Source organism: Perca flavescens, chromosome 2, assembly GCF_004354835.1.
Source record: "Perca flavescens isolate YP-PL-M2 chromosome 2, PFLA_1.0, whole genome shotgun sequence".
In the NCBI taxonomy this organism is placed as follows: domain Eukaryota; kingdom Metazoa; phylum Chordata; class Actinopteri; order Perciformes; family Percidae; genus Perca; species Perca flavescens.
In genome coordinates this window covers 25,929,376-25,947,716 of record NC_041332.1, presented here as the reverse complement: position 1 = coordinate 25,947,716, position 18,341 = coordinate 25,929,376, and the positions used below count along the sequence as shown (strand labels likewise).

The following is an 18,341-nucleotide window of genomic DNA, read 5'->3' as shown; positions in this document are numbered from 1 at the left end:
ATTACATGGTGCTTTTGTCTGCCTGAACAGCAATGAGGACAAGAGGAAAAAAATTCATCAATGCTCAACTTATTTTAATCAGTGGAAGCTCTCTGGGAGTTGTGGACAAATTCAGCACACAAACGCATCAACATAATTACAGGAGTATAAATCAACGAACACATTTTAACATTACACCCAGTGTCATAGTCAGGCGTCTTGATTGGCCACCTTGTTCTGCGAGTAGGTTTAGCCTGTGGGTGAACCTGGACCGCGCCGTTGTGAGCTGAAGAGGTCTCAGCATCACTGAGCCTTCTATCCTGATAAGACTGGTGGGGTTGGGCTGGTGGGCAGCTTAAGTCATACATCTGGGAGATAAAGAAGAACATGGACACAAGCTGATGCTGCAAGTACTGAGGCAGCACCTGGATGTGATGCGGCAGCCCCTGGAGGCTCCAGGACAAGGTTAACCAGCTGGTCTGAAGCTCTTGAACCAGACTTGTAGACCTGGACAAACTCTCCATGATCTGTTGAGAAGGACAAAAGTTGATTTATAGATCTCTCGAGCTAAAATGACTGGAGAGGGCTGCGATAGGCCTTTTCACACATTATGACACGTCGCGGTAAGAAAAGGACAGTATAAATAATGAAATTCATGAGGACTAGCTTACTGATACGGATTACTAAACACCTGTGCTTCTGCTCTGACATGACAAAATGTCTGCTGTGAAAAAAGCCTGTTATGTTGCCAGCCAATTACAGTTATGTGACTTGAAACAAAAGCTGCCAAACTGATTTTGAAAAAAAAGTCAGGACAATTCTAATACTTACATTTTCTTTGCCCGAGTTACATGATTCATTTACATTAAACTTGTGTAAAAGTTGAATTGCCTTAAGACAAAACATGACATAGCTTATGTCATCTAAATACTTGAGAAACTGTCAAAGCTTCATAAGAACTGCAGTATAAAAACACACTGACTGCTAAGGAAGCATGTTTAGTCAGGCTATCACCTGACCAAGCTCAGTCTTAAGACTGAACATTAGTCTGGGGAGTCTGCTCTGTATTTTCTACTGCACAAAGAGGCGTGATCAACGGCCATAGTTCAAATGACTCTGTACGCAATTGGATAGTCCTTCAACCAATCAGACCAAAGATCCGGGTGACGTAGCAGCGACAGTGGCATCAACGGGTTGCTGCGCTTCGGTGGCCGCTATGTCTAATGTAAACAAGAAGCTGCTTGGTTGCTTCTCGATCGTCATCGTGTTAAACCCCCCCATAGCACGCCAGGTGGATAAGCCAGTTTGTGATTGGTCCCTGAAAAAAAATTGTAACGAAAGCGGGATAGATAAACGTACAGGTTTCCAGCCTGAGCTGCAGGGCGAACTCCGATGGCCGGCAGATCGGGCTGGGTTTACACAGTCTGAAGCGTGCTAATAATTGTGCCAAACGTGGTAAATACTTTATTCTTGTGCGAGTTCCATCTTGCAGTAGTAACAAGCATGCTATTTCCTAGATACAACTCCATTACAATGTCAGTATCATTTGGAATAATTTGATGTTCTGCTTGCTGTAACCACACATGCTCATGTACTACCACCCTTCCACCCCTTGTTAAAAGGAAGACATTGACATTTTGGAAACTATGCTTTCTTGCCGAGTTAGATGAGAAGATTGATACCACTGGAGGCAACCATTGGAAACTCCAGGCAGGGGAAGAAGGAAAACAATAAATCACATTACAAAGCTTGACTTCCTATAAACTCACTCAAATTGGAATTGGAAATTGATTTATTTGAAACAGGGACAATGCACAAATAAACATTAAACTTGTTAAACAAGAGAATATGTCTTGGGCCAGGTTATAGCAACAATTGCTAATTTCCACCTGTAGTCCCTGGGCAAAAGTCTAAGTATTTACTGCACATAACTCCTCGTAAAACCACAACTTGTTTTTACACTTTTGTTTGTATGGATGAAACAAATGAAGTATAACAAGATAATTTGTGAGCTTTGTTAGTTAATATATAATGGACCGGCAAAGCCTCTCATCTAACTCTTGGCCAGACAGTGAGCATTTCCAAAATGTCAAACAATTCCTTTTAAACTGTACTCACAGCACACCTGAACAGATTGCATCTTGGACCCAAACATGTTGTAGGTCCTCCTACACAGCTTGGTAGCCAGTAAAACCAGTCGCACAGGGTATCTTCTGCCGAGAGTGGCCGCCTCAAAACCCTCCACCAAGTGAGCTTCTTCCTCTACAAAGTCAGCAAGAAGATCAAGTCAAGTTAAGTTCTGAATGGGACTTCTAGCAGTTTCACATGAGTTGTCTTGCTTTTGCCAGACCCTCCTCCACAGCGCCGCGGAGGAGGGTCTGGCTAGTCCACACAGCATTCCGGGATGGGGAATCAAAGCATGGGAAAAACATGCTGTGGTTTATTGGCATATCTTTAAATCAATCACAATCGTCATGGGCGGCGCTAAGCACTACACGGAGCCGCTGCAAAATAGCCTCGGGAAGGAACTTGTTTTGGTGGAACGTGTACGTTCAAAAGATGTTTTAGTCGTGCGACAGAAAACTCAGATTGTACAGATAGTCTAGCTAGCTGTCTGGATTTACCCTGCAGAGGTCTGAGGAGCAGTTAACCATAGTCCTCAAAATTCCAACACAAAAAGAAAGCGGAAGGTAACGGACATCCGGCGGAAAAGAGCGAAATCCGGTGGAATTCCTGGCGGCGATGGAGCAATCCCGGAACTGGAACGTTGTGGATATAGACTACACATGAGTAACTCTACATGTACCTTCATCTTCTTCAGTGGAAGGAAGCACTTGGTCCACCAGAGCCTCCGACGTGATCAGAGCAGAGTCCAGACCCACACTGGCAACACCGATGGCTCTCACCATAAGTGACTGGTCAGCAGGGTGGTCAACCTGCTGCATCCCGCCCATCAGCCATGCGACTGTGAGCGCCACACAGTCCACAGTTCCATTAGCCGCGATGCTCACCACGTCCTGGATCTCCTGCATCTTGTTCTTGGCAGTAGCAACGATCTGGGTGAAAAACAAAACCAGGAGAGAACGTTACGCGTCATACTGTGAGCTGAAAAAAAAATCGATGGAAAGATCTGTGCCGTAATGTAATTTCTTTTTGTTAAAATTCCTTTTATATTATTGGTATCAAAATAAGCATCGTTCAGGAACCGGTATCAAAGTCGCGGTATTGGAACCGAAAATATAAACGATACCCAGCCCTACGTTTGTTTTTAAAAATATAGTCATATTTGCTGAAATTGTCACTATATACACACACACACAGTAGCACATTAGACATATGTAAAAAAGAAAAAAAAAAAAAAAGATCCTCTGCCTTCCCTAGTGCTCCTAATGACAACCAATCAGAGTTGAGGAGTCTCTAACGCAGTGTCAATGACTGCTCGTGAACTGCGCAAACCATAAAACTGGGCAGCACTGACCAAATATAAATGTTTTCAGAAACATTTTGGTGTACTGTTTAGCTCTTACATTCTCATTTCACTGCCAACAGTACACTAAAAATTATGTTTCGGAAAACATTTGAGGTGAGAAATAGGCAATGCGGTAACAGAATTTTGATTCATATTTGATCAGCGCTGCCTAGTTTGACAGTGTTCACGAGCAGTGATTGACACTGTGTTAGAGACTCCTCGGCTCTGATTGGTGGTTTTCCTTATGCCATTCGGAGCACCAGTAGGATGCATAGGAATTTGATTTTTTCATAGATCTAATTCATGTGATACTGTACTACTATAGTGACAGTTTGAGCAAATATGACAAAAAGTTTTTAATTAAAGTTACCTAAGGAGAATTGGTGGTGGTCATCAGACTGCAGGCCAAACTGGCCCAAATCTAGCCCAGATCTGATTTTTTCAGATCAGATTCAGGCCACTTCCACATGTGGTCCTGAATCCGACCCAGATCTGATTTTTTTCAATGCGACCGCAGTGTGAACAGCCAAGGCGGATTTGATGTAACTTTTACCTCAAAAACCCTCGCTGCGCCCACTCTCCCCGCGGGGAGGGGCGGGGCCCCCTGCTTCCAGTGCGGATGTTAACCGGGGCGGACTGTCCTCAGTGTTACCCAACCGCGCGTCGCATCGCCAGGGCGGGGATCGGCTCACGTAAAAAGGTGATGTCGGCGGTAAACACGGACCAAGGAGTTTAACGCGCTCGCAGGTCGGGGTCGCCCCGTGGTGCAATGAAAGTGAACGCCGGCGTGCGCCGGCTGAGGTGGGATCCCGGTCCCTCGGGGTCGGGCGCACCACCGGCCCGAGTCGCCGCACCGCCGGGGAGGTGGAGCGTGTGCGAGGGCGAAGCCAGAGTGGTGGAGGCCCGTAGCGGTTCTGACGTGCAAATTGGCCGTCCGGTCACACAGACCTCTTTAGTGAATTTGCAGCCATAACCCCGCAAATTTGTCTCTCTTTCTCTTCAGTCTTCTCCTCCTCAGCACCTGCGCATTGATGTTATGGCTGCCATTACACAAACATTTTAATAAAAGCGAAAATGTTGACTTCCCCCATAACCTCCCTAACTTCAGTGCAACAGCGTGCTGCGTCTGATGTCATCGTTATTGTTCTTTTGCGCATGCAGGTCATTTCAAAACCGCAAACATTTCACACTGGAATCTTATATAGGCCACATTTTAAAAAGGTAATGTGAACAGCCAATAAGATTTGGAAGAGAAAAAAAACAATACCTGCTCTGTGGGTGTGTGAAGCACAGGGAAGGCAGTCTCCAGCCAGTCAAGACTTCTACAGGCAACATCATTTGCAACAGAAACTGGAAATATTCCAGACAGTAAAGTCATTACTGAAAACTTTTGTCATTCCCACAATAAAACCTGCAGCGCGCTTCATTCAGAGGAGATGTTAACCCTATAACTCAAATATGGTCCGCATCATCTGTCTGTCCAAACAGCAACCTATAGAGGCATTAGCATACCTCTTAACACCTGGTTTTAAGTAACCATAAATTATTCTATTGGGTAATGCTGTTAATAAATGAAACGTATGTAGCTGTGTGGCTTCCAGTCAATACGTTATTTATCATTTATAATTATAAAACATTTCTTCAGTATTGTCTTAAGTTATTCTGCTATGGCAGCTCACACATTTTGGAAAGCTTGCCCTGCCATAGAGCCTCAATGAACATTAGAACTAAAACAGTAAATCAATTAACTGACTATAGTCTATTGTCAACCGACAAAAAGAATCTCAATTTAACAATTTTGACGAGTTTACGGCCAAATATTTGCAGGTTCAAACATCTCGAATATGATCATTTGCTACCGTTTTCTCTTTTATAATGCTTGTAAATTAAATCTCTTTGGATTTGGGTGGACAAAACAAGAACTTTAATGACATCACCTTAGTCTCTCTCTGGCAAATAACTTGTGTTCTTTTAGGCTACTAGTTTCTGACATTGTAGGTTTATTTTAATAAAAAAAGAAAAAGAAAATCGTCAGTTACAACCCAATATAAAATCACTGGCAGTTTCAGTTCTCATAGTACTCACTATGGGGCTCCATTCGAACAAGGACAGGTGAAACTACAGCGGTCATGCTGCTCTCCAGCACCTCACACACAGACCTCAGGTTGGGGTGGCTGCATTTGGTGTCAATGTACAACACTGACAGCTTGGAACAAGCTAAGTGAACCACGGGCAGCTTGGAAAGTCTGGCAGTTGCACTTTGCATCTTCTGCAAGAAAACAGGACAGAGACATTTTGGGTATTTTCTAATCTTCCCATGTTTCCGAATCAAATCATCAAAATGGAAACCCTCAGTCCCGATTAGATGAGGCTACCGTATTTAGGGGTCTTGTAAATGATGCCATTGTAAACCTATTATTTAACAATTTACCACAGAAGACACTTTAGGAACTCACTGGGTACAAAAATGAGAAAGACTGCATTTATGTAGCCTATCCGGTGATGCCGTGTAAGTAGGCAGGTAAGGGGTAAATCTACCGCGATTGTCCTCACCTGCTGGTTGTTGTTCGTCGGCATGTTTCGTCCACTTTGATAGAGAGGTAAAAAGAGGTGAGTTAATGTTGCAATTTTTTAAACTTCTTTGTAGATTTTATCGGTTGAAGAAAATGCAAAGCTCACCCTGCTGAGTGAAGCGCTACTCCGTAGGAGAAAACTGTCGCTGACATCGCGTGGTCGCGTCGTCAATTAGCGCTCACCTGTGCTGAGCTCGCTGGCTGTTCTCGCGATATGTCCACGGAGCTGTGACGAGATTATAAACCGAAACATTCCAGTTCAGTGTGCTTATTTTATTAAAACGAGTACAGTGCCCGTTCAAAATGGGCCTGTTTGTATCTTCTGCAAGGCTTGCTGTAAATAGCTGGAGCTGTTCCCTAATGTTCTTGGGCGCAACATCGCAACACACCTCCTGTCCAGTGCGAAATGGGTTGTGAGAACAGCTGGGAATTTGTAACGGTGGGAGGGATCGAGCTGTTTTAAAATGTCAATGCTCCAAGGGCAGACGGGAATCATGCATTTGCTGCACCTTGGATAGTCTCCACCCACCAAGTAATATTTCGAATCAATGTCAATTACCTCCCTGGCTTTAGTGTAAATGCCAGAATGGTGCAATCCTCCTATTGCACTGGGTGCATTTCAGAGGGATGCCCCACATCCGCATTGGAGCCCACAGGAACATCCGCTGGCGGAAATAATGATGTGGATCAGGAGGTGAGATGGATTTGGTGGGACTGGGGGGATGAAACCAGTTCTGAGACAGGTTTTGTTTCAGCTGTCCAATACTGTCATATAAAATGTGGGCGATCCACTCCTGGTCAGCTGGCTGGATGACTCTGGTGAACTGCTTGGGTAGAAAATTCGCCCAGTTTACCTTAGGAGGCTGCAGGAACAGGGGCAGGAACATCGGGTGGGTCACTGGGTTGCTGTGTTGTCTCTTGGGCTACGGGAGTGGTAGGAGCAGCAACATCTGGGAGGTCTGTTGGACAGGTCAAAAGGTGACATTCCTCTGTGCTGAAACAATCCAAAAGCCCCCCAGGCCTTTGCACCACACTGCTCACACTGCTCCTGGGTGTGGTAGTCTGACAGGTGCTGCGTGTAGTCCTCGCACATCATCTCCTGACTACACAGCGAGCATGTGAGAGACTTCCCCTCGCTCATCCTTCACAGAGCTGGAGTTTTCTGAGCTACACCTGTCTGTGGTCCTGGAACTGTAACAGCTTCCCCAGCTGCTGCACTGGCCTGAGAACCTGTAGCTGTTGCACCTGCACTGGCCTGTAAACTCTCAGCTGAATTGAGACACAGCTGACCTGCACTGAATGCTGCTTTCCCTGCTGACTGAGACAGTAGGTTTTTGCTAGCTCCTTTAGATTAACGTGGGAAACGATGTTGAAAGGGTAACGTAACGACTGAGGTAACGTTAACGTTGGCCCCATACGTTAAAATGACCCGCCGGTGTGAACTTTTCTAAATAAACTGCGATTGGGGCCTACATTTACATTTAGTCTCTTTCTTTATGTTACATTTACACATTCGGATTGTACTAGGCCTACGACATTTATTGTGTAAGGTTAATTAGACTAGATGTAAACCTTGTTTAGGTAGGGTAACGTAAGCTAGCCGTTTGTTTGTTTGTTTGTCTGTTTGGTCAGTTAATGTCGTCGTCGCTTAAGAGATTTTTCTGGTGCTCATCTTAAACTATGTTTTGTGTCATTGACCTGCCTGATGTGAAAACCGTTAGCCTGAGGTGTTTTTGTGTGCTTTTTTAATAATCTAGTGACGTCAGCACGATGACCCTATAGTTGAAGAGTAGACCTATGGATTAACTTTCTGAGTAAAATAAATTGTGAAATGAATTACTGTTACCAATCAACACATTTGTCATATGATAGGGTAGGCTATACTGTTCATTTGATAGACATATATTGCTGAAATATTGAGAAATAAAGCCTTGCTTGTGGTGATCAGTAGTTGAGTAGTATTTCCATCTGTTACGGTTAATTGTTGTTGTTTTCCATATCTTGTCCCTAATATCTGCAGAAATGACAAAGACTGGGCAACCAGATGCCTACTGGGCAGGTGTGATGTCCCTGTATGCCCAGGGAAAGTACACATTTACAACTGGCAAGAGGCCGGGGTCCATGGGAGATAGAGGGCGGTAATGCTGCGGATTGCTGATTGTCTTCTGACCCCCCTCAAAGGTCAAACTACTGTCCGCAAACTAGACATGTTTGGGAAAACGATCCCCTGCAAGTGTGGATACCACCAGGTAAACGATGCCATTGAATCATTAAACCTGTGATGTGGTGGAAATATACTGGAAAATGGAATGGAAAATGGTTTCTCCTCAGTTCTACTGTTTGTTTCCAGTGTTAAACAGTGTGAGTATGTAATTATTAGTGGAAATGTAGGCTACTTTAAATGTAAACCCACTTTTATTTTTCCCAGTCAGCAGAGAAGGCAGGGACAGCAGCATCCAGTCAAGGTCAGCTGAGGGCTCCACAGGCCAGTGCTGCAACCCCGTTTGCTTTTAAACATTCACCCTAAAGTCTATTATTATCATAACATACCTGAGCGTCGAGATAGTTTGTAATCTGTCACTAAACGGTGGCCATCCAATCAGCGAAGAGATTTGCATGACAACCTTACGCTGTATGATGCTAAGGCCTATATTAATCTATTTTTATAGGTGTGATTTGGCATCCACGCTGGTTTGACAAGGCCTGCGCAAGATTGTAGCCTATAGGTTTTGTTCTGATGCATGCTGTGCACGATCATCGCCACAGAAGAGCGATGAAGCCTCTGTCATGAATTAACGAGGTTTACCAACAGGTTTATTTCCATGGTGTGGGCCTGTAAGAAGAGGCACGCAGATTAAATAACCACTCATCACTGAAGAGGCAAACATTGTAGCTGATTAACAACTCACAACCCGCCACACCCGCAATGTGTGATTACAGGAAGACGTTGTCACAGTGCATGGCTGGTAATGTATGCAGTGTTTGAGTCAAGGTTGGCACAGACGCACCAAGCTCAGTATTTGCATATTGATGAGCACTGAGGTGATTTTCCCTTAGAGGACGTAGGGAGAATTTGCTTTTGGCTCCTGTACAATTGTTCCTGAAGGCGAGCCCGCTGTGGAGCTACGAGGTTCTGTCCGTGGTGCTGATCTGCTGCTGACTGCCGCCGCCGCAGCATCTCGAAGCGCAGCCGCGTCTCCTGCACACTACGTGCCCCCCAAAAAATGTTTCTTCTGTAGGCTACATCGGCATGCGTCAGGGAGGGTGGGTGTAGCTCCACGACTTTGTGTGGCAGCGGCAGTCTCAAGGTTTCGGGACAAAAAAAATGCGAGACACAGAAGCACGTGTAGTGGGTGGTCCTCAGCACACTGCTTTCACGTGGCTCTAGCGAGCTCCGAGCCCGGCCGTCAGTCCAGCGGCAACAGCAGGAGACAACATCAGCATGGCTGTGGAGATGGAGCCTGCCGAGTAAGTGCGCTTTCCTTTTGGGGGTTTTGGTAAATAACGAGTTTTTTTTAGTGATAGTTTGGTGCTGACAATAGAAAAGTAATAACGATAAGACCACCTGTGTGACTGTACAACAAGAACACATCAGTGTTTCTTAATGTGCGTGGCTCTGTTATGGATACATATAACATAGCATCACTGATATTCATTTGGGGAATTATAATTTTGCTGCGATGTTTACGTCTTTCTAAAAGTTCAATCTTACAATAAAATGTGACATCATATAAGGATGTGAAACGTGGGCCTACATGTTTAATTTAAAGAAATCAACAACATGAAATCATTTAAATGTGGCCTTTATATCTGTCTTTTGTTGTGACGCTGATGTTATTGATTATCTGCGTACGGTTTGTGCACAAGGATTTTTTCAGTCGGTTGTGGAACCTCTCATACAATCATTTCTACTGTACTTGGTCTTCATTAATACTGTTTATTGTGTGGTCACTATGCTGCACATATGTCGCCTGTGAGGCTGCTCATATGGTCGCTTTAAGCCATTTAATCTGATGATCTGATGTTCTTGCTGATTATGGTCAGACAGAGGCGGGTCCGGTCTGTTTTCCAGTCACTATAAAGGCGGCCGTTACATCAACATGTGCCTGTTGATCTAATAAGCTCTCCACCCCTGGCAGGGATGTGGATGCTTTTTTGTTGGCTAGATATTTAGTCTTTCTGTGGGAAAACGTGGGGGAGTACACTGTTAAGTGAAACTCTTGTGGGGAGATGTTAATTGGAAGTCCGTTTTGCATAAAAACTGGCATAGCTATATGATGTGAAAACAGTCACCTACCACTAATCCATGTCTCTGTGGACTATCAAAGTTAAAGTCCTGCAGCTGGTGCTAATGGAGTGACAACAGAGGGGACATGGGATGCAACAGAGTTGTGAAAATGCTTAGCAGGTTGCTCTGATGTGGGAAAAAAGTCCACAAGCAGCAGGATCCCTGTCTTGTTTTGCCTGGAATGGCTCCCTCATGATCATTTCTTTTGACAGTTGTGCCAGACAATCTATGGCCACACGTGTGACAGCATCTGAGAATAAAACAGGGTTTCAGTGTCCAGTTGATCACTCAGGATCATTGGAATGTGACATAAGTGATAAACATTGAGATCCAGACATGGCAACAACAAAAAAAACATTGCATACACAGAATTTCTTTCACAGAATTTTTTTTTTATTGGTGTTCATGGGCGTAGCACAAATCCTGGACCCTGTACATAGGCATTCTCCATGGGCCCCTCCCCGCATCCACGGCTATTCATTCTAGTATCTTTGTGGGCCCTCCTCACGTTATGGCTCTAAATACTCAGTCCCCTTTCCCCCCCACAGTCCAACGCCCCTGTTGGTGTTGCTTGTACACAAACTGCTCTCATAGAAACAATTCCAATCTTTGTATGATGACTTCAGCAACACTTAAAAGTGTACTCTATAGGCCTACATGCTTTGTAGGTATAGGGTCAGCATGCGGTTGTAACATAAACCCTTCTTGTCTAGTGTGATCCTCCTGATAATGCAGTACCTCAAGGAGAACAACCTCTACAGAACACTGACCACCTTACAGGAGGAAACCACCGTCTCGCTCAACACGGTGGAAAGCATCGACAGCTTCATCGCAGATATAAAGAGCGGCCACTGGGACTCCGTCCTACTGGCCATCAAGTCCCTCAAGTTGCCCGACAACACACTCATTGACCTTTACGAGCAGGTGAGCTTTTGCATCGATCAGCTAATACCTTTCTTGACTTGACTTGTTAATCAGCAGCATCTGATGAACACCGATCTCCTAACCAGGTTGTAATGGAGCTCATTGAAATGAGGGAGGTGGGAGCAGCACGCTCACTCCTCAGACAAACTGACCCGATGATCATGTTGAAGCAGACGCAGCCAGAGAGGTACATCCATTTGGAGAACCTGCTAACATGCTCCTACTTTGACCCTCGTGAGGTAAGGATCAATAGAGTTTTCATTTTTCATTTTAAACAACTGCATCACTAAATGCTTTATAAAGTAACGTCCTCTCCGTCTCACCACAGGCGTACCTGAAAGGCAGCAGCAAGGAGAAGCGGCGCAGGGCCATAGCCGAGGCGCTGGTGAGGGAGGTCAGCGTGGTGCCCCCTTCTCGCCTCATGGGGCTCCTGGGACAAGTTGGCGTGAGTATACTGTATCACTCTCAATTCCCACTCTAATAACATATCAAGGGGAGCCACTTTATCAATATCCATAGCACTCATTGATTTGTGTATCAAAGATCCAACTATCTCCCTTATTTCTCCTCTTGTTCACTTCTTTCTTCTAACTTCTTACAATCAGTGATGGTGTCCTACATGAACACACATTGTCCTGCCACAGTTAGAACAACAGTTTGAAGTGAGCAAGGCTCGGTTAGGAAAAAAGTGATGTCACTTACTTCTGGCATGGAAAATGCGTGTCCATGTGTGGAAATGCCAGCAATTTGAAATAAAGTCAAGTTTTTGTGCTCGGCTGAGATGGAAAAATTGGTTTATCAATAAAAGCAAAATGCGAAAAAGTGCAATTGAAACAGATTAGTGCATATTTGAATAATGGCCGTTGATGATCCCGCACTTTCTATTTTCTATTGGGGATTTTCTAGAAATTTAGGTTAAATTTGCACAGAAACCCGACTAACATCAATCAAATCTGATCAAACCACACCTACACAGTCCTGATGAAGCAGATTAAGGAGTGCTGGAGTGTTAAACTTTTTATAAATAATAACTAAGGGTAACTTTGAACTTTGAATTTCAGTCATGAATATTTAATTTTACAGAGAAATACTTTAGAGTTATAGTGACTGTAGCTTCATTGGAAGAAGCAGCACATTTGAAAAAAATGCAATAATAAAACGATTCTCAAACCATCAATTTATCTGTTTTTAATATGCAATTCATTGTTATATAGGTCCTTTGGGTATGAAAATGTTTCTTGTGTAGCAGATGGCCCACCATGCATTTTATTTCCTGAGTATTACAGTAACCTGCACTGAAACAGCTTTAACATAAGCTTGTGACTTGTGAATTCTTGCAGCGATTCCAAGAACGTCTTAAAAAAATACATCCCACTGATTCTTTGCTATTTTTAGTATTTAAACAGAGACAGTGGTAACTTTTTTCCAGTGAAAGGTTCGAACGTTCATTATTCTTCTGGTGCAGACAGGATTGGCCTGTTTGTCAGAACCTATAATGCAGTATATGTATACTAAAAAGCGTAAATTATCTACTATGGTTGATATTGTTTTGGCTGTAGTATACAATACATCATTGTAATAATAACATAATAACTTATGACTTTATCTGTATGTTTTGGGAGCTGTTGCATCCACCTTCGCAATTATTTTAAAAATTTTTTTAAGTTTTCAAGCTTCAAGTAGTTCCTTTACTTCCATCAGACAGAAACACTACATTAAAAAAAAATATTCAATTTGAATATTCAAGTTGAAATGATCACAAATACTTGATGTTTTCTGTTGACTGTTCCACAGTCTATGAGAATACAGCAGTATCCAGGTCACGTCTTCCCTGACACGACCATCGAAACATCTGGCAACAAGGACAAACATGTGGAGAAGGAGAGCTTTCCGACACAGCTGTACCGCCACATCAAGGTAGACCACCAACGGTTCTGATTAATACAGAGTTACAAATTCTTCTTCATTCTTTATACTACATACTACAGTCTAACTGATTGCTTTACTCATCTGAAGGCACATGACTTAGTCTCTGGCTGTGCTCTCATCAATTGCATCCTGATGGAGCTGCCTGAGTTGCGTGGCTGAATTGAATGATCAGCCTACACAACTACAGACTGCAGCATGGTGGAAAACGTAATGTTTCCCTGATGTTGCTTGATATAAGTTTGTGTTTTATATGTTTTGGGTTTCGATCACAGGCAGTAAAAACCAAATGGTGATCATATTTTCGGTGTGGTTTTAACCTACAGTTTGGGCGGCGGTCTCATGTGGAGTGTGCCCGTTTCTCTCCTGATGGCAAGTACTTAATCACTGGATCGGTGGACGGGTTCATCGAGGTCTGGAACTTTAACACTGGAAAAATTAGTAAGGTTGGTTATGTTTCATGTCATTCATTCATGACACTGAATAATACTGAGAATAGTTATATTTCTTAGATTTCTAATGTATTGTTTTTTTGCCTGTTATTGTAACCAGTGTCTTTTTATGTTGTTTGCATTTATTATTTTAACAATCTTTTAATGCTGTTCTCTTACTCAACATAAATTTTAATCCTAACATGTTTTTTATCTGGTTAAATAATAGAAGAAAATATATATTACAGCAAGTATATATAACAAAATATGATGGAAATATCTTATTCCTTTATTTTTGTTAAATAATTGTGTGTGTGTGTGTGCGTGTGCGTGTGTGTGCGTGTGCGTGTGTGCGTGTGCGTGTGCGCGTGCATGTGCGCATGGATGGATATTAGGATTTAAAGTACCAGGCCCAAGAGAGCTTCATGATGATGGATGATGCTGTGTTGTGTATGTGCTTCAGTCAGGACACAGATCTACTGGCAACTGGAGCTCAGAATGGCAAAATAAAGGTTTGGATCTTACAATAATGTCAGTTTATATATTTCTGCATATTTGCCAACATAAGCAACCAATCATTACGACAAGCCTCATTTAATGATATGTCTTGTTATCACTGTATGGAAATGATGACACAACAATGTCAAAATATTGAGAAAATATGTAGTGCTATCAGCTAGATTAATAATGTTATGTTAAGTTTCTCATCACTTCTTCTGTGTGTGTGTGTGTGTGTGTGTGTGCGTGTGCGTGTGCGTTGTTGGCGAAGGTGTGGAATATTCAGAGTGGCTTGTGCCTGTGCAGGTTCGATCATGCCCACAACAAAGGTGTGACTTGTGTAAGCTTCTCCAAGGACAACAACCAGCTCCTCAGTGCCTCCTTTAACAAGACCATCAGGTCAGTTTTAACACAGTTCATATTGGCAAAGCTGAAACACTGAAGCTGACTGATATTAACAGTGATAACATCTCTCATATAAGTTAAACTTGACCTGTAGACTAACTGGAGACACATTGTGCACACATACTGTACAGCCTTTTTAAATGTCTGTAGCCTTGTTGTTGCAAAACTTTGCTCGTCCACTGTTGGAGGAAGTGAGCGCTCTCACTGACCTCAGATATGATTCACAAGATTTCTAAAGGCGTAAGCATGAAGATTGCTTTAGCTAGAAGGCAGTGAGCTCTTTTTATAGCCCATGGTGGATTAGCAAAATGTTGCCACAAAAAGCCATATAAATGATAACAGACCTGGCAAACAGAAAAGTACATTGGTAAAGGAGTTGGCAAAAAAAACAGTATTGTTATAACTATGAAGTTTATATCTCTTTTTAACCCTTGAATAATTTTGGTTCTTTTGTTGCAAAATCAGTTGAACGTAAATTTATTGAGCATCTCTAGCACTCCCAGAGTGCACTGCCATGTTCAGATCCAGACCTTTTCAGGTGATTTCCTTTCAGGAAGTTATCAGCAGAGAGATTGCAGCCCCTTTAAAAAATTCTAATCCTTTGATCAATTGGGATACATTTGGGTGATTTTTTTTTTCTTTTGCTGTGAATTGACATATCAACCATAATCTCATAATAAAAAAAAAAAAAAAAAAAAAAAACGCTTTTTGGTCAGTAGAATACTCATAGAATAGATTTTAGATAGAACACACACACACACACACACACACACACACACACACACACACACTGAATCCCCTTGTTGAGTATCTGTTTCTGACTCCTGGGGTGTGGGGGCTGAGCCTCTCTGCTGTGTTAGAAGCACATGTTCTGTGTGGTGTGCTCAGGCACAAAGCTGCAACGTGTTGTGCCCAATGCAACTCCTAGTGCTGGGAGTCTGAATTGTTTACATACGCAAAATCAGAGTCCCGGGGACGGAGTGAATCAGGGAGCATTAGGCGTCTTGCCATGGTTTAGCTGATCTGCACCCAGTCACTCCAGCTAAAAATATCACACTCAGCAACACATTTTGTCTACACGGGAAATCCACTCTTGAGTTGAATAAACATGGATTTTTAATGAGTCAGAGCTGCTGTTTTATTTGAATTAATGTTTTTTTGTAACAGCTTTTATTACAACATAGTCAATGTCCTTTTCAGAATCCATGAATTGAGGTCAGGCAATTTGCTAAAGGAGTTAAACGGCCATTCATCGTTTGTAAATGATGCATCTTTCACTCACGATGGATTTCACATCATCAGTGCCTCCTCTGATGGCACAGTTAAGGTACAATGGGCAAACTATGTGACTCTAATTCATGTCTGTGCTGCATCTGTATTACTGAGAGAGTGTCACTCAATACATTATTTTTCATATTTATGTGCATATTATTATAGATTTGGAATACAAAATCCTGCGAGTGCATCCACACTTTCAAATCTCTGTCCCGGACACCAGAAGTCCCTGTCAACAACGTGATTCCTCTCCCCCAAAATCCAGAGCACTTTGTGATTTGCAACCACTCCAACACGGTGGTCATCATGAGCATGCACGGTCAGGTGAGAGCTCTCTGACTGTAATCTACACACAATCAATATTCAAATCTTTCATGTCAAGATTGACTGCATTCGCAATGCTAGAAGTCAGCCATATACATGCTATTTATACATATTATTCATGTTTACTGTTTAAAACAAAACAAAATTAAGAGTCTACAACTACGCTAACAGCTCTGTAAGGCTGTACTCTGGCACAGCAATTCAATCAACATGCTCACAGTGAAAATGCTGACATACAGATGTTTATGATGTTTAATTAGCACAAAGTACAGTTGCTGTAGATGGGAACTTTAATAATTTTGGAGGTATTTGGTCATAAACCAAAGTACTTTCATTGTTAATTTGACTATCTTTGTCTTTAGCTTGTAGCATAAATAAAATATGAATACATTTTAGTTCTGCTAATGTTTGGAATTGCCTGTGCACACGCTGAGGAAGGGCGCTGCCCAAAACGTCCGTTGTGTGGCAATAAACTATCAAATTGGGGTGCTGTCCTAGTAGCTTTATTTAGGATTATTCACTTTTAGGATCCAGCACCCAGCCTTCAAAGCTTTCTAAGTATCTACGTGAGTTTGAGCACGTCTAGTCCTATTATTTATTAGTTATTAGTTATGCTAATACCAACACCTGAACATCTTTGTAGAAGCCAAATATCTTGTCCTCTCCCCTCAGACTGTGAAGACCTTCAGCTCAGATAGAAAGGAAAGGGCCGACTTTGTGTGCTGCACCCTGTCGCCCCACGGGGAGTGGATTTACTGTGTGGGAGAGGACTTGGTGCTGTACTGCTTCAACTATACGACAGGAAGGCTGGAGAAAACGCTGACCGTAAGCTCTGCTGATAATATTCACTCATTCTCAAAGTCTGTGAGAGGAGGCAGTTCATCCACGCTGGGCTGCCAGTGCTTTTTTTTTTTATCTTGTTATTTTCTGTCCCACTTGATGCTCTGACTTGTGTCACTGCTGCTGTGTAGCAGCCCTACAGGGCGCTAGCGAGGTAACAGTGAGGCTGATGGGAAACGGAGAATGTGTGGTGATCTGTGTTGCTCTGCACCAACAGGTACACGAGAAAGATGTCATTGGCATTGCTCACCACCCACATGAGAATCTAATTGCCACATACAGCGAGGACGGCCTCCTGAGGTTATGGAAACCTTGAGCTGCCTCCTGCATCGTCAAATGGAGGACCCAGAGAAGCTTACAAGCGGTTAGAAAGCAATTTATTCATTTCTGTGTAATGAAAAAAGATGGAATTAATAAAACAAATGGATACATTAATCCATCAGTAATTAATACTATAAGGTCCATTTAGTATCTGGTCATGGAGCTTTAGGTCATGATCTTTATCAGCAGATGATTTTTCCCAGTTGTCATGGGAAGTTCAGGTTACAGCCAATGAGAGTGTTTGTTACGTCTGATGGTTGGATTAGAAAGATTTTGCAACATAGTGGGGAAGTGGAAAATTCATCAAGTTGGCAAATGAAAAAGTAAACAGGAGACAAATTGGTAAATCAAAATGGAAATTGAGAAAGTGATCTTTTTCAATCTCTCTTTTAAAGATAAAAGGATAAGGAGGTCAATGTTCTGTAATTTCTAATAATAATAATAATATATATGATATTGTTAGTGATTTCCATGAAAAGACCACAACCAACTTTCCAACTTCCACTCAGCCCGAAGTAGGTTTCAGCTGCAGAAGAATGCGCAATTGGTGCTCTAGTGAGTTATTTACAGCAGCAGGATGGTGGATGTGATGTTGACTAAATAAAGTACAGTACATGTCGCCCAGTGCAACACTGTGGCTCATTGATGTGTTTTATATCTGGCTTTGGACCCACAGTACTTGTTAGTGGGATCAATTCAGTGTTGGTTTTGGGTCTTTGCATTTGACAATAAGAAAAAATATAGAATATCAAAAAGTATCCTTTAAGCATATTGTTAAACTCATTTATAAACTCTAAGTGGGTCTTAATGAACACATTTCTTTTAATTTGTAACACATCGTCATATACTTTTTTTTATTGATTAATGAATTTGTAAGGTCTTTGCTTTATAAACGTTTGCAGTACTGTCACACACACACACCCTCATGGATCTAACATCACCAGTGCAGTTTGAATCCCCATCTCTTCTGTCTTTATTAGACATGAAAATGCATGATGGTGAACTGTCGTGGAAATATTTATATTTATATTTAAAAAAGGCGCTTCTTGTTTGGGCATAAACAAACAATATCAGGTATATTATTTGAC

At 42.4% G+C, this 18,341-nt stretch overlaps 2 protein-coding genes across 4 annotated transcripts; one reads left to right on the top strand and one right to left on the bottom strand.

Annotated features, from left to right (window-relative positions):
- Nucleotides 1–53: 53 nt before the first annotated feature.
- Nucleotides 54–6,393, bottom strand: LOC114570522 (perilipin-2). Of its 3 annotated transcripts, none has more exons than XM_028600828.1 (7): nucleotides 6,128–6,393; nucleotides 6,002–6,035; nucleotides 5,534–5,717; nucleotides 4,716–4,798; nucleotides 2,786–3,035; nucleotides 2,105–2,241; nucleotides 54–506 (listed from the first exon to the last, which is right to left on the bottom strand). In XM_028600828.1, exons 1-7 carry the CDS (start codon nucleotides 6,172–6,174, stop codon nucleotides 75–77), a joined length of 1,167 nt encoding a protein of 388 aa, XP_028456629.1. In that variant the 5' UTR covers nucleotides 6,175–6,393; the 3' UTR covers nucleotides 54–74. The 3 variants fall into 3 exon arrangements, with proteins under 3 accessions (XP_028456629.1, XP_028456637.1, XP_028456646.1); XM_028600845.1 differs by having other exon boundaries at nucleotides 244–506; nucleotides 2,098–2,241; XM_028600836.1 differs by lacking the exons at nucleotides 6,002–6,035; nucleotides 6,128–6,393 and adding an exon at nucleotides 5,824–5,921.
- Nucleotides 6,394–9,322: 2,929 nt separating this feature from the next.
- On the top strand, nucleotides 9,323–17,367 carry LOC114570892 (WD40 repeat-containing protein SMU1). Its single transcript, XM_028601513.1, has 12 exons — nucleotides 9,323–9,489; nucleotides 11,023–11,233; nucleotides 11,320–11,472; nucleotides 11,562–11,678; nucleotides 13,028–13,150; nucleotides 13,486–13,605; nucleotides 13,986–14,102; nucleotides 14,360–14,487; nucleotides 15,694–15,820; nucleotides 15,931–16,092; nucleotides 16,765–16,917; nucleotides 17,150–17,367. Exons 1-12 carry the CDS (start codon nucleotides 9,464–9,466, stop codon nucleotides 17,246–17,248), a joined length of 1,536 nt encoding a protein of 511 aa, XP_028457314.1. The 5' UTR covers nucleotides 9,323–9,463; the 3' UTR covers nucleotides 17,249–17,367.
- The last annotated feature ends 974 nt before the right edge of the window (nucleotides 17,368–18,341 follow it).